Source organism: Gallus gallus, chromosome 4 (genome assembly GCF_016699485.2).
Source record: "Gallus gallus isolate bGalGal1 chromosome 4, bGalGal1.mat.broiler.GRCg7b, whole genome shotgun sequence".
Classification (NCBI taxonomy): domain Eukaryota; kingdom Metazoa; phylum Chordata; class Aves; order Galliformes; family Phasianidae; genus Gallus; species Gallus gallus.
Window position 1 is genome coordinate 11,531,241 of NC_052535.1, and position 16,255 is coordinate 11,547,495.

The 16,255-nt window shown below is 40.6% G+C and overlaps 1 protein-coding gene, 1 long non-coding RNA gene and 1 other non-coding gene across 4 annotated transcripts in view; 1 reads left to right on the top strand and 2 right to left on the bottom strand.

The window, feature by feature from the left end:
• Positions 1-4,174, bottom strand: part of C8orf48 (chromosome 8 open reading frame 48) — a 31,438-nt gene extending 27,264 nt beyond the window's left edge. Inside the window, exons 1-2 of the mRNA NM_001389403.2 lie at positions 4,144-4,174; positions 133-391 (exon numbers count right to left, since the gene is read on the bottom strand). Coding sequence (NP_001376332.2) covers positions 133-382 — 250 coding nt within the window. The 5' untranslated portion in view covers positions 383-391; positions 4,144-4,174. The remainder of the gene's footprint in view (positions 1-132; positions 392-4,143) is intronic.
• Positions 3,788-16,255, top strand: part of LOC101750229 — a 42,989-nt gene continuing 30,521 nt past the window's right edge. Inside the window, exons 1-4 of one of the 2 annotated variants that reach the window (XR_005859197.2) lie at positions 3,788-4,737; positions 5,134-5,205; positions 13,947-14,093; positions 15,754-15,833. This is a non-coding gene — a long non-coding RNA (uncharacterized LOC101750229). The remainder of the gene's footprint in view (positions 4,738-5,133; positions 5,206-13,946; positions 14,094-15,753; positions 15,834-16,255) is intronic. The other variant, XR_001464216.3, reaches the window with a different exon arrangement.
• On the bottom strand, positions 4,102-4,206 carry MIR1790 (microRNA 1790). Its single transcript, NR_035291.1, has one exon. It is a non-coding gene; the product is annotated as a microRNA 1790 (primary transcript).

Sequence of the window (16,255 nt, forward strand, 5' to 3'; positions counted from 1 at the left end):
TTCAATTTTTTTAAGCACTGATCTCCAAGGCTATACTCCATGCAGTTTTCACATTTTTTATGAATTCAAGCCTCCACTGCATAGATCTAAAGCTGTAAGAGATAGGTCTGAAGTATGGTAAGCTCTCCATACCTGCGTGACTTCGGCCTGCCAAAGTCAACATGCTTTCCCATGGATCCAACACAGCAGAATGCTTTGTATCTTCTGTGGAACAATACAGTTCAGATGATTTGCTCTCATGCTGGCAGCAGGCTACTTCTTCCTCACTGAAGGGTTCCCAGGTGTCTTCTGAATAGTCAAGAACAGAGCTACCATAACTCTGGCTCAATTCCTTCTGCTGCTTTTCATAGTCAGCAGAGCGATCTGATGAGGTAGTAGTCATGGTGCAACACTACAAATAAAAAGAGAATAAAAGCATATTGCAGGTTCAGTTACACAGGAAGAACAACTGAATTACTTACAGTCATGGGGGACATATGGATAAATATTATAGCTCAGCACAAATCCTATTTAGCCACCAAAACAGGTGGATGAAATAACTACTTAATGTGTTACATCAGTGCAACACCCTTGAAAGTACTACTGCTGATCAAAGTAATGTATCATTAAAAATCTCATGGGTAAGCATACAATAACAATTACCATCAAGCACTGCCAATGAATTCTGATGAGCATTCCTTTCAAGTTTGAACATAATGAACTACAGGTAACACTTGGATTAAGTCATTCATGAAAACAAAGGTGATTTTTAAAAAGATTTTGTTTTTCTTAAATTAAATCTCCCACCTCTCAAAAAAAAGCAAAACTCTCCTTATTTAAATTAGATTTTGTCTAGAATATTAGAAAATAACATAAGCACAAGCCTGCTAATGTTCTCAAAATGAAGACAGTCATGCTCACAGTGTAGGAAAAACAAAAAACCAAAAAGCTCTCCAGAACAAAGTTTGAGGACTAAAACAGACTTCAGACAGGTAGCTACCATGTAACTGACAAGCTTTAAAAGCTTTATTCTTTTCTTTTTTTTATTAGAATGATATACTACCCATTCTCCCCTTGAATCTAACAGCTCTCCTAAATAATTTCACCTCATTTCTTCTCCTGCTCTCCTAAGGAGAATAAATGAATGGGTGGTATCCCTTCGGAAAGATGCTTACAGCAGCAACAGCTATGGCTCTTCCATCAGAAAAAACAGAACCCCAGAGTAATCAGAGTGGGTAAACAAAGGAACTGTCAATCCTGAAGTTCAGCTACACCACTGTGCTTTGGTGTTCATTAACTGCTTAGCTTGGAGAAGAGAAGGCTTTGAGAAGACCTCACCGTGGCCTTCCAATATTTGAAAGGAGCATACAAACAGGAGAGGGTACGTCTGTTCATGAGGGTGGATAGCAACAGGAGAAGGGGGAATGGTTTTAAACTGACACAGGGAGGTTTAGGTTAGATATTAGGAGGAGGTTTTTCACAGAGGGTGGTGACACACTGGAACACGTTGTCCAGGGAGGTTGTGAATGCCTGGAGGCATTCAAGGCCACTCTGGATGTGACTCTGGGCAGTCTGGTCTAGTGGTTGGCAACCCTGCACGTAGCAGGGGGGGTTGAAACTAGATAGTCATTGAGGTCCTTTTCAACCCAGGCCGTTCTATGACTCTACGAACTTAGTTTTGAAGGTGCTGACTTCAGCTACTTCTCTCCTAGAGATGCACTGCCGCCCGTTCTACGTGCCTTGTTACTGCCAAGGTCCTTTGGCGCACTGTGTACAGGCTGCATGCCCCTAGAGTTCAGGGCTTTTCCCAGCAGTTGATTTCCAAAAGCAATTTGTAACACCACATTCCTAAGACCAAAAGTTTAATTTTTGTTTTAACATGTGCCAGAAGTTAAATAACAGTTCTGATCTAACCTTTAAATATTAATAAATACTTAGTCATTTTTTTTGTTCACTACACCACATTAATTCAGACTTGTTAATTAGATGAGATCCAGCAGACAAGAGGAACAGGAGCTGCAAACTGCTCCAGCCACAACTGGCCCAAAGAGCTGTAGCTGCACACAGATAAAGGAGGCTGCCATCAACCCATCCCTGCTATGTCCAGTAACCATATTCCTCAGTGCCATGTCCACACATCTCTTGAAAACCTCCAGAGGTAGTGACTTCACCATCTCCCTAGCCTGTTCTACCACCTCGCTGATCTTTCTGAGATGAGATTTCCTCTAAAATCCAACCTAAACCTACCCTGGCACAACTTAAGACCATCACCTCTTGTCCTATAGCAGTTACCAAGGAAAAGAAGCTGACCCCCGCCTTGCCACGACCTCCTTTCAGAGAGTTGCAGAGAACAGTAAGGATTTCCCTAAGTTTTCTCTTCTCCAGACTGAGAAATTCCACTTCCTTCAGCAACCCTTTGTAACACTTGTGCTCCACACCCTTCACAGCTTCACTGCCCTCCTCTGGATAGACATCAGGGCTCCAATGACTTTCTTGTAGTGAGGGAACAAAAACTGAACACAGTACTCAAGGTACAGCCTCACCAGATGTATTGTATAAGGCAGAGGATATAGCTGCCACTGACAAGTTTTCAGATCACCCAAGAAAGATACTGGTCACAATTCAGTAATGAAAAGAAATAGCTTACCCCTTTCCAAGGATAAAGGCTCACTGAAAAACTCTTGAGAAAGACAATCTCCAAGCAGAGATGCTTTCCCTTCAGCTGCCAGCCCTTGAAAGAGGTTAGGGGTCCACCCCTTCCAGTCGCACAGGTGAATTGCTTGCATCTGTGCTCCCAGGGTTGGCCAAGCCCCTTCACCAGGTGCTCAATCACTGGTTCAGGCTGTGACTCAACAGTTCCCATACACCAGAGCTGAGTACATAGGGACAATTTCCTCCCTGCTTCTGCTGGCTGCACTATTTCTGATACAAGCCAGGATGCCACTGGCCTTCTTGTTTACCTGGGCACACTTCTGGCTCCTATTTAGCTGGCTGTCAACTAACAACCTCAGATTTGTTTCTAGTCACTCTGCCCCAAGCCTGCAGCACTGCAAGGGGTTGCTGTGACCAAACTGCAGGACTTGGCACTTTGTCTTCTTGAAGCTCATACAACTGACTTCAGTCCAGCAATCCAGCCTGTCCAGATCCCTCTGCAGGGCCTTCCCACCCTCAGGCAGATGGATGCTTCCTCCCAGCTTGGTGTCATCAGCAACCTTACTGAGGGTGCACTCAGCCCCCTTGTCCAGATCATCAGAGAAGATATTAAACAGGGCCAACCCCTGAGGAACACCACTGGTGACTGGTCACCAGCTGGATTTAATTCCAGTCACCACCACTCTCTGGGCCAGGCTCTCCAGACAGTTTTTACCTAGAGAAGAGTGCATGTGTCCAAGCCGTGGGCTGCCAGCTTCGGCAGGAGTGCACTGTGGGAGGCAGTGTCAAAGGCTTTGTTGAAGTCTAGGCAGATTACACCCCCAGCCTTTCCCTCATCCCTGTGCGACGTACCACAGCAAAGAGCAAGGCTGGATGAAGCAGAAACACTTCACACTATCAGATATGATACACACTACCTGATCTTTACACTGAGAAGTTCCAACATTAACAGACAAAAAACAACTTTCAGTGCATCAGTACACTCGTAAATGATAAATAAAGCATGGTCACGGAGTGCTCCTGGAGCAGCTTCACGAGGCCGGTACCTCACCGGGCCGCAGAACACCACAGCGACCGCACGACGAGCAGATCCCACAGCGTCTGCCTGACGCGCCTTCCCAAGAAGCCCTTCAGCTCAGACACGGCGGCAAAAGCTGAGCAGAAGGCGGCGATGTGCGCAGAGTCGGAGCAGGGAGAAAACCCCAGGGAAGAAAGCTCCAACTGCAGCTCCAGCTGCTCTCGGGAGGCAGAAGTGGGGAAAACCTACACTACAGCAAGGAGCAGCCAACGAGAAAGCCTTCTGTATCCACTTCCCGGTTAAAACCCCATCGCGGCAGACGTAGTTTTTCCTTCAATTATTAATCTATATCTTAAAGGACAAATCAGAGTGCCGAAACCACACAATCGGGCCTTCCCTTACAGCCAGACTGCGTGGCCGAGCGCTGTACTTACGGACGCAACCCTATACACAGCGAAGAAACAGCTCCGCTTCCCTTCCCCCACCGCCCTCACCCGCCTTCTCCGGCCCAGCAGAGCACGGCACGAGGCCCGGCCCCAGCGGCATCCCGCCCCGCCCCGCCTGGCCGCGGGGTAGAGAGCGGGCGGGGGGTGCGAAAGGCGCGGGGACGGCTGAGGGGTGGTATGCTGTGGGAGTTGGGCTTGGCGCCGCCGTCCTCCTCACGCCCTCCCTGCTCCTCAGGCAGCGATCATCTGTGAAAAATGAGGGCATCCAGCAACTCTCTGGGCAACCTGTGCCAGTGCCTCACCACCCTGATTGTAAAAACCTTCCGTATATCCAATCTAAATCTCCCCTCTTTTAGTTTGGAACTACTTGCCCTTGTCCTGTCACAACAGACCCTGCTAAAGAGTCTGTCCTCTTCTTTCCTATAGCCCCCCTTAGACACTGAAAGGAATTGGGATGGCCTAGCTAAGGTCTTAGCTTGACTTTGAGATATCTGGGACAGGAATCTTGTCTTCTGTCGTGTTTCATTATGTGCAGCAGCTCAAGTGACGTGGATTCTCTTGAAAGAAAGACTTCTATGTGCTGCTCTTATAATGTGAAGAAACAATTTGGCCAGCGTAAGGAGGGAAGCGCATGCTGATGCAGTGAGTGTGAGAGGAATGAACAGTTCGTACTGTTTAAATGTTTTAGTATTTGGTGTTTTGCTGCTTGGTGCTCGTTCTTTTCAAGACACAAAAATAATGTACATGATAAATGTTAATTTTGTATTCCCCATCAATACAAATTAGAGAAGTGACCAGTTGGGGATGGAAGGGGCAATTACCCATCCTGTGGGAAGTGGGAGTCAGCTGGATACCGTTTGGAGCAGAGATCTGCATAAAACAGCCTTTTATTTAGACTGACAACATTATGGAAGGAGAAAAATGTAATTAAGAAAATACCAGCTCTTTAGATAAGCAAAATCTGCATTGTGTATTAAACCTTTGCGACCTGAAGATTCACCTTTTATTGATTGCTTTATGTTATATCTTTATTCTCAGGAAAGTAATGTTGCAAACAGGCCAGCAAACACCCTAACTGAATAAGAACACTTCCTGGGAGGATCTTAAGAGGTAGGCTGACAGTTTTCATGCTCTGGGTTATAAGTGATTGTGAAATAGCATAGGAAGGAACATTACCTTTTCCTTGAAATTCTAATCAAGGTACACAGAGAATATCACAGAATAAGAACAACACAGATCTTCACAGTTCCCGCTAACTGCCTCCCTGTCAGCTTGATACTACATTATTTATCATTGTCCATTTTTTATGGTAACAGTTGACATTAGATTATTACTGACCTGGTTGATATTTGAATTTATTCCCTAGTGGTTAGAGACTTTGTAGTTTCATTTTCTCAGTCCTTTTTGAAATTCATAATTTTGTAGCATGGAAAATATATTGTTCTATCAAGTTTATTTCCTTGACATTTATTCAGTGGAAAGTGTGATCCTAATATTAAAGGCATTTGATTTGAAGCCCAGGATACAAATAAATCTTTTAACTCATCTTCCCTAAAACAGGGCACTTTATCACTGCGGTTCTTCTCGTTGGTGTCTAAGAAGTTAATATGTTGAACAGCATCATTATTTGAACCTGTATTTGTTTTTAAAGGATTTGTAGGTGATAATAGATGGACCAAGCCGGTTGTGTCAGAAAGTATTAAGAGTTCCGACTGCTAATGTAATGGTGTTGGTCCTATATAGAGCCATAAAATAACGCTGTGTGAGGAGCAGTGGCAGGCTTTTACTCCAGCTATTCTCTTTATCACGTTATATTAAATTTAAACACAATTGTTGAATTTCTTTGTGTGGATTTTGATGCATTCTTCTATGAAAGTTGTAATAATACTTCTAACCGGAGGGCTGTGTAAGAATTCATACTTGCTAGGTGTGTTTCTCATACAATAAGAATCTCATTAATGTTGCCAGCAGAACTAATTGGACTGTCCCAGTAAGGTTCAGTACCCAGTTGGAGAATTATGGTGCGAGGCCAATAGAATTAAGCATATTCTGCTGGTGGGTAAAGCTGACATGAGTCATTAATGAGATGCTTCTAAAGCCTTACTCTCCACAAAAATGCAGGTTTTTTGAGGAGCTTGCTTAGGCTTTGTAAATCTGAAGGACAAATGCAAGAACTCTTCTAAAATTTTCAAAAGCAAGTTGTTGACAATTCGACATACGGTAAAGGTTTTCTCCTTTATCAGCACAGACGTTGAAAGCGCTGCCAAGTAGCACCTAGACGCCATAAATCATTGATGAGAATGGATAGTTTCAAATTATTACAAAAGAAAAACTCTAGGGCACAGGTCATCTAAAGAAGTCATTGTCTAGGGCCTGCTGCTTTTAAAATGGTCATTTCAGTTCCCATTAATTCACATCTCTAATTAGGAAATGGATTGGTCTCTTGCTTAAAGTTGCTAGTGACTGGCTGGTGTCCATGTCAGATCAAAAGTGTGCATACAAATGAAGTGTTATTAGCAACTGCTGTTGTATAAGTTTAAATAAATAGAAGTTACATGAAAACTGTGGGGTACGTTCTACAGGCGGAACAAAAATGTACTTCAGATCTGATTTTATCGATAGCTCTTGTTGTTTATCCTCTGGATCGTAGTAGAAACCACGATCAGCTGTATTTCCACTAGGCTTCCGGGCAGAGAAAAGAGGACTGAAAATCTTGTGAAACAAAGATGAATTCTCTAGCAGTCTTGTCCTTGCTCCCAGCATCTCTGCAGGCAGGTATAATTCCATCTGTGTCAGACTTGGTAACCACCCCGGGGAGGAATATGTTATGAACTACCTAGTTGTGAAGAGCATAACAAGTGTCTGTTCCTGTCAGGTTTTTGTGCACATTAGTTCTCTGAGTTGCTGGAGAACATTCTATTCCAGTGGAATTCCTTAGGATGAGACACAAACAATAAGTAACACTTGTGACTGCAAAGAAGGCCCAGCTATATTTCCAAAGTTTGCTATTGGTGCATAGGCTAGATTTTAATTAACATAATTACACTCCATCTTCCTAATTTTGCTTTGTACTTTAAGATGGATAATTATTCTTACTCACTGTGTGTCTGAATGTGCTATTAAATAGCAACATCCACTTCCCCATATTTGGGTGCATTTCAGTGCAGACTGCACACATAGACTGCAGATTACCTTGTAAGTCTTTTCATAATTGCAATAACTGCAACAAATTGCAGTAACCCTATAGGAAAACATCTGGAAATGCAACAGGGTTCAATTAGCCAGCATTACAAAATGTCTGAAACCACGTCTTTCCTAATAGGTTTGATCTTTTCTTTTTGGCCTGGATGTAACAGTAACTTGAGCATCAATTTTCCTATGCATGATCCCACTGCTTTCTAACGCAAACAAAGGCATAGTTTGTTAGCACACTCTGCATCCTTATATACCTATTTGCATCTGTTCATTTTATGTTCTCCTCCTGCAGAATTACTGTAGATACTTTCAAGACTTTAAATAGCAGAACAATTCAAACCCATGATTTAGAACTGTCATTCTGAAGAATAATGCGTTCCTTTGGATGGACAGGTTGAAGTTGCTTCTGAACACGAGATTAATGCATGTATTAGAAGAAATCTCAGAAATTATTACAGTAAATGCTTGAGTTTTTCCTCCTTTTCTCTTTTTATTAAGTTTGCTTAATGATTTTCATGCGAAGTGTTCTGAAGAATTCCCAGTGTCTTGTTGTGGGAAGAAATTTCTAAAGGAAGAGTGAACTCATCATGCTCTTTGGATAGATTGATATTAGACTTATCAATCAGTTTTCTTCAGTAATAGGCTGGCCCTTGGGACTCCTTCAGTGTGTATTTCAAACTGATGAGTCATTTTGACGCTTCAGCAAATACCTTCATTTAGAAATCATAGCTTTTCACATCAACACTGTTAAGCCATCACATATTCATCTGTCTCTTGTAAAAACACAGTATTTATTTATTCATTGGCTTGATTTTGTGGTACTAATTTTTTGTTACTGAAGTGTCCTAAAGGTGCTGTATGTTGTCTTAGCAAGGTTCTTTCTGGTTTTGTTCTCCTATTTATTGCTGGAATGTTATTTCTATTGGAGAAGGAGGAACAATTTTGTGGTTTGTTCAGAATACAGTGTTTTGAGATGTTTGTAATCTCTTCTGAAGATGGTTTTATTTCTGAAAATTTCATTATCTTGAAAGAACAACACTGGTGTTGCTACTGAGCTTTTCCTCCTTGGTAAGGAAGTGATTTGTTTCAGGTGGCTGTATCTCTGGAGAAAGATTTTTCTCTCCCAGTTTTCTGGGGCTGTTTCAGAGCTAAAAAAAAAAAGACACTAACTTTAATCTTGACAACCAGTTAATGCCATGTGTGTAAATGTTTAAAAATGTCAGTATCTTAGTCTAAAGACTTTCTCAATAAGTATAAGCTCTATAAGCTCAAAGACTGATTTTAATTGTATTGGTAAAGCTGTCATCCTCATACCAATAGCTTTCTTGAAACATAGGTGAATTTCCAGCTCCTGTGGGGATAGGTAACTGAAGGCAATCAGACAAATCACTGCTTCCAGGCCTGTTTTGTTACATTCCACTAGGTTGTCTATTGAATAATGCTGCAACTTTTAGGTGAATTTATCATTCTCTCCAGTGTGTATTGGTTATAAAGAAGGTACAATTGCGAATTTGTTAACCCTGAGGTCTCATTAACAGAAAAAACTTAACATATGTGAACTTTGGTATTTTTTCTATTGATCTCCAGTTATTACAGACAGGGAATATTAGGTGCATAAGCATGCAAATACCTAGAAGTCTTTAAAAACCTTAGAAGTGTACATATAGGAGTACATTTTGCACTGATTCATGTAATTGCAAAATGCATTCACATTACTTAGTCTCAAAAGACACAAAATAAGGACTGTCACACTATAGGTAAAAAAAACAAAGGCACAAAGAATAAATGACTCCTTCAAGGTCAGACAAAATGGCTTCCAGGACTTCTGGATTCTTATCCTGACACTTCTTGCTCTGACAAGATGCATCCTGTTGTTCTTTATCCCCTTAATTCTTACCCTTTGATAATGAAAAGTTTTCTAATGTGTTATCATTTGGAGTGAATCACCACATCGTGGCATTCTCAAATAAGCATGGAATCAGAACTTTAAGAAGTCCCATGCCTCTTTCCCAAGTTAAATAAACTCTCGGGATATTTATGAAATAGTCATGCACCTTTTGAACTGATGAAGCAGCCACAGGAGGAGGAGATAGATAGTAGGAAACTGACACTGAGTTTGGCAGGCAGGTTAAATGATGATGTGCAGGTGGGGATTTCCAGTGTCTGCGTGTAAAATAGGATTTTCAGCATAACTAAATAGTATCTCATCACTATCAAACGCAGTAAATATCTTGCCTTGTGGGGAGACTAATTCCTTTTTTTTTTTTTTTTTTTTTTTTTTTTGAAACTTAAGCATACTCAGATCATAATCTTTTCAATTTGATATCATATTGATCTTTACTATCAGTGTTTAGGGATAAAGGCACTGTGTAATGAAAAGGGCAAAAAGCAAAGATAATATCTTTGTATTTGATGCAGTCATCTGAAGGCTCCATGTCCTCCTAGATTGTAGAGGAAAATTGGTTTGATTCTTTCTCACTCCATACATAGGCATAAAGCCAGACTTCCACATCTACGTGTTCCCTGTCTTATCAGTGGGAGTTGGTAGCCATCCCCAGCTACCTGAAGTAGTGCCCAAGAACCTTCTTCAACTACTGGGCTTCTTTCAGGCAGCTTGAATATCAGAAATATACTAAGACTACAGGCTTGACTTAACCCACGTGTACTCTTGAGTAAATTATCCTAATCCATGCCAGTAGACCGTTTTCCAGAAGAAAATGAACCTGATGATCTGATTGTAATTAGATTATTGATTAATGGCAATAACTTTACTTTCATGGTGGCAGTTGTTGCCCCAGTTGACTGGAATAATAGAACTATTTTTATTAAAGCCCCATTTACATTGTATTCTCTGTTGAATCTTAAGCAACAATGGGAAGCCTCTAAGTATTTCGAAGTTATGGTATTTATATGGTTAAAAATGTCAGGCTATGTTCCCTGAGGTTGGTAACTGGGAATTTCTGGAGGAAGAAAACGAGCATTCAAAAAGTTAATGTATACTCTCAATTGATTCCATTTCATTCTAAGATCTTATTTTATTGCTGGTTTAAACACCTGGAGGTTCTCAAAAATCAGGAAAAAAAATATTTAAGGAAATTAAACAGTATGGGATGTGATATATTTAATTACAGCAGTATGAAATCAGAACTGCTCCTAAGAAGATGATTAAAAAGCAACTGAAACAAATGGACCGATCTCCCCAACAACCTGGGGGCTAAGTGCCACTGAAGTTCTAGTTCAGTTACCTGAACTCCATGTGCTTTTGAAAGTAATCCATAAACTGCAGAGCTATAAAATATGTGGTCTTAGTTATTTTCCCTTTTAAACTTCTAAAGATTTAGCTCTTCACTGCTAGGTTAGAACTGGATTAGCTATCTTCACACTGAGTGCAGTGTGAATTGTGGACTTTAGAGCATTTCAGACTTCACTTGCAGATCTCACCCTGCTAGAAAATGAGTCTCCTGAACTGTTGTAACCCACTGTTCATTATCAAAATCTTTGTGGAAGACCAAGATGGTGCAACCTGGTAAGACTGATGCAGGTTAAATGTATGGAAAAGAATTTAGGGCATATTATTTCTAAATAGATACATTGGAAGAATTGTTGAACTTGATTCAGTGGAAGGCAATTATTTGTCCCACTGTGATCTGTACAATGCATTAACACCTTACTCAGCTGGAGGAAGTTAGCTGCTCAGGGGTCTCAAAGAGGGTCTAACAGCTTCTTGTCAGATTTTAGTCTTTTCATTAAGAGCATTCCTACATCTGCCCTTCCACTGTTCTGCATCAAATGGAATTATGCGCTACTGTTTCTTGTACCTGTTTACCTTTATAAATCTTCATAGTATGAGCTATGAGGCCCTGCATTTTCAGACCCTTTATTCATAGAACACTTGCTGGCTCTGGTAATAGCTCCTCTTAAAAGACTCTGCAGGATTGATCCTGAATTTTGAAGAGTAATGTGCATTTATAATCCTCTCTTAGTAATACAGACTAATAGTACAGACTGACCTGCTGCATACTGATGTATTAAGCTCTATCCATCTATGTAGTCTCATGGCGAGTGTTTATGGAATAAGGGTGACATTCATCCAGTGTTATGTTTTGTGTATCAATCGTTAAGCATTTAAAGCAAAGTGACCATAAGGATAGAAGATGTGTTTTAAATGGAGCTTGTGATATAAGTATGTAAAGTGGGAAAAGTATTACACTGCAATGTGCTGCTGGTTTTAACTAAAAAAAGTAAAGGAGGAGATTCTATCAGGAATTTGCACTCAGGTGTTCAGAACTTGTCTTTCAGAACGTGTGTAGATCACGTAGACACATCCGTACATAATTTGTATGAATAGCAGTGAGGAGATGCTCAGTCTGCAATGCTCAGTGTCTCTAACAAAGTACTATTGTAAAGTGCAGATCAGAAAAACAACAAAGAACAAATCATAGTCAGAACAGAGAGGAGATATTAAAGCTATAATTCAGCTACAAAGTTGACAGAGTGAGATGAAACAATGAAACTGTGGCACCATTAGCCTGTAACAGAAGCTGTTATGTGTGTTTAAATGTACTCTGCCCGAATACAATTGCTTGTCCTTACAGTGGTGTCACATCATCACTTTGGTCCTTTGCAGCGTCAGGGAACTTTAAACAAAGAGTAAGTTTGTGCCTTTTGGGGAAAAAAAAAAAAGCAAGAAAGGTGACCTTGATCTAGGCTGATATAATCCCAGAAGTTCTACCGACTTTCAGGAGTTCAGAGCAAGGCTGTTATTTAAACATTATTTTCTTCCTTCCTCAAGTAAGTGAAATATTGACAAAGTGCCTCTGTTGACAAAATGGTGTGAGTGCCAGCTGAAGAAGCTGATCTCTATCGCTGGCTGCCTTCCTGGCTGAGTCCATGCTCACCAGTGGAACTGAGTTACTGGTTGACAGAGCTCACAGTAAGACAGGCCTAAAGCTGTTTTCCGCCTGGATCGTTCTGGTGTTTACATTTAGTCCTGCATGTATGCTAATCTACTTGATAGAAGAGATTGTTGGTGAAATTTGGTTCTCTCTTACAAATTGCTTCTGCTAATAGGCTGTTGTAAAGGTTGGTTTGTTTAGCAATAGGGATTAGTACGTTAGTTTAAGAACCAATATATTAGTTTAGCAAAAGGAATCCATAAGTGATAGTTCTGATAACTTCCTTTTCAGCTTTAGTGGGTGAACAGCCTCGTTTTTCCTCAATAATTTTGCACGGGGGACTTAATAGAATAGTTTTATCTTCTACGTCAATTATTTTGCCTCACAAGAAGTATTGGAGTCGCAATGGAATACTTTTATCTTTTGCCTCAAAATATGCAAAGATATTTTCCTCAGGTTCCACATACACTGTTGTTAGAAAGTGGCTCACTATGGCCTAATAAGCAATGGAAATTTTCCAAACTGGGGAAAAGTGAATGGAAATGGCTCAAAGGCTTCAGTGATGAAGCTGATGGTGAAAAAAGAGGAAGAAGTAGGTGGGCACTCAACCATCCTAGATACTCCTGAGCATGCCCAGAGGGACATTAGCGCGTATCTATGAGACCTTGCAAAATAATGAATATGTATGCCAGCATACTGCATATGCATACCTTAAGTGTTCAAATGTAGAACCTGAACTCTGAGAGGCTGCACTTGCTTGTCAGGTTGCCTGGTGTTCATCATGAGGAATAACGGAATGCCACTTCCTAACACCTCATTGGAGTTAGAGTTTTGTTCCTGGATTTCAGATTACAGAAGAAATCCTGATTTCTAGGTCAGGATGATAAGGACTGAGGGGTACCTCTCTGATTTCTGCCTTCCTACAGTAGCTATTGTTAACACAATAACACCACTGTTAACAAAATAACACTACAGTAGCTATAGTTAAACACAATTTTGGATAGTAGGCCCTTTCTGGTTTGGTTGCTGGCACAACTGCTGTTTGTAGCAGTATCTAATTAAACCTTTATAATGCAATAGTGGCTCAGTGAAAGCAGTTAAACAATTTAGTGTTGTGAGTGTTGTACCGCCTAGACAGATACAGGTGATAAATTCAACTCATGAATCAGGAAACTGTTGTGATTGTATGGAAAGGCTGTAAGTGTTGATAGCTAGAACAAGACCTGGGCCATTGCAGAATTGTCCTTGAAGAACAAACTCATACTGCAACAGGGTATCCCACAGAGTTTGTGTTACAGAGACAAACATCAACTGGCTTCCTTGTGGGGCATTTGCCTGCAGTGAGACAGGGCTGGTTTGCTCCCTGCAGGTACTGGATAACACTGGAGTCAAAGATCAGTGGTAGAAGATTGCAAATAGTGGGGCCTGGCATAGTTGTTTCCCACTCACTTCTGGTTTTGATGACAAGTGCAGAATTTGCTGAGTGTCTCCAGCATTGCCAGCAGCTTCCAGCACTAGCTGAACCTTGCCTTTTTGTTTTTAAAAGAGGTATTTTTGCCAAGTGGCTTTCTACTTGGTGTACAGATGGACATAATTCAAAAATTTAAGATCTTTCTCTTTTGTCAGTACAGGGATCTTTGCCCAAAAATGACACTGAATGTTTAACTAAGGAACCCTTCTTATTGCAGTTACAGCTATTGCTTATGACTGCAGTGTCTGTGTGAGTTATACCGTTTTCTTGGTTCACTGATTGATTGACAGGTCTGGGCAGATGTTTCTACACCACTACTGTTACTGGCAATTACAAACTTTGCAGCCATCTCCAGAATGCTTTGCTTCAAAATCATTCCTCGTGTATGTAAGCCTATCAGACCCAGCAGCACTCCTACGCCTTTTACCACCACTAAGGTAAAGTAGTCAGTGTCACTATTATGGGGGGGGAAACAACCCATGTTTTAGTTTAGTTAAAAGGTTAACACCTTTTAGTTATAAATGGAAAGACCTTGACTGAGTCATGGCATGTTACAGATTGTGTTGCTTCTGGGTAGAAATACCCATGGCTTCAGGATTAGGTTCTGGATAGACAAGAAAATAATTTATTCCATGAATATCATAGAGAGATAATGAATAACTTTATTGATTGTAAATTAATAGTTGTATTACTTCTTAAGACGATTTGACTGTTATGCAATCATTTTATTACAGAGCTGCTGTATGGTTCTCACTTTTTGTTTTTTTCTTGGGTATATGTCCTTTCAGGTGTGCTTGGAAATCAAGAGGTCTGTAGCTTATGTGCTTCTGTTACTTGTATGAGGGACTCTGTAGCATGCTCCAGGCAAACAAACCCAGGTGTGGACTGTTGTTCATTAGCTGTGTGGTACCGAAACTGTCAGTACCATACATTCAGTATAAAGTGACTGATGTTAGCTATACTCTCTCAGTTTAGACTGAGCACAAGCTAGATTCTTGATAGTATTAATTTTGGATATGGAAGGGTGTTAAAATTCAAGGTTGACGTTCAGGCAACATCTCTTGCAAGAGAGTATTTGGCAATTCTTGCAAAAGCAGAACGAATTAGCTCCATAGTTTATGAAAAGTCCCTATTTCTTCCTTATACTGTGCAGCATGAGTTCCTCTTAGGTTGGAATACTACTGTTTGTGAGCAAGGCATAAGGGTTACTACACACTGAAGTACTGTGGGATTTGAGAGCTCTCTGCTATGCTGACCATGCAATTCTTAGAACTTGTCAGTCCTGAGGGTGAAGTTTTCAGCCTCTTCAGATTCCACCTGCACAGCAGGCAGTGGCAGGTAATTTTACCAAAGGGACAATCCAAAAATCTTCTTAGCTGCAGATAGAGTTCCTCAGGCTCTGTCATGGATTCCTTTGCTTCTATGTTGTTGAATTATCTGTCAGCATGGAATAAATTTCCTTTTTTTGCTGGATAGTCTCAGATACATTTTTTTTTTAACCTTTTGGTAGTGTTTTTCAGCTCTTGCTGAAGCCCTCTCTTTGCCCAGCAGTGAATGGAAGCTAGAGCATTGCTTCTTGTTATTACTACACTGCATATATTACGCTAAGGATTAATCCCTGTACAGGAGGAGAATGAGATGGGAAAGTCTACACATTTTGGATGCTGCAAAAGTTATTTTGGACTGCATTATTAATCTCCTAAAGCAATTTGCCATTCCTTTGTATTACTTGTCTGCACTGAAGATCAGATAGCATTTGGGCTTTAAGATAATGAGTTTTAGAGACAAGTCTGTAACAGAATAGTATTGTAAGAAATAGAAAATAAAACTGTCAGGAGATATTCTAGCTTTAGTGTTTGCACTGAAAAAAATGCCAATTATCAGTGATAAAAGGCTGACTATTATAACTTAGGTGGACTCAGTCCTATCAGGTAGGTGCTCTGGAAACTTGGATATTGTTTGAGAACTAATTATGATGATGCTCCTTCAACACTGGCAACAACAGTACTGCCACATCTTATGTCTGTGCTACACCATGTTCTCATGTAAAAATACCCAGTAGAGGTTTAAGCTAATTACTTTGGTTACTAATTGCAGGTGCAGGAGTAGTACTAAAAACAGGTGCAGGAGTAGAGACTGTACTACACTGCAGGGGTCAGTCTTAAGGCTATAAAAAGGTAAGTGACTTAAGTCTTGGGGGTAAGCAGCAGCCTAAGCAGATTAATGTAGTAGTGCAAGCTCTTGAATAGTGGCACATCTGAAGTGACCTGATTTAGAGAAGCTAGAACTGAGCTAGGGAGATTAAGCAAATTTTCCTACATCAATAAATGCCAGTGCCAGTACGTGATTTGCAGCCCTGCATACTATACTCATCATCTTGTTCTCTGTTGATGGGACATCCCTGCCTCTCTAATAATTTATTTCTGTATGCAAAAGACATTCTGTGTTTCAGGGTGCTTGAAATCCAGTCAGTTCTGGTCAGACTTCAAGTTGCTGAAGTAAAACTCCAGCTCTGAGCCACCCTATAATGTATCATATCTAAATTTTAATGTTGTGGCTTTAATGTATGTGTATTATTATGTACAACATATTAGCAGAG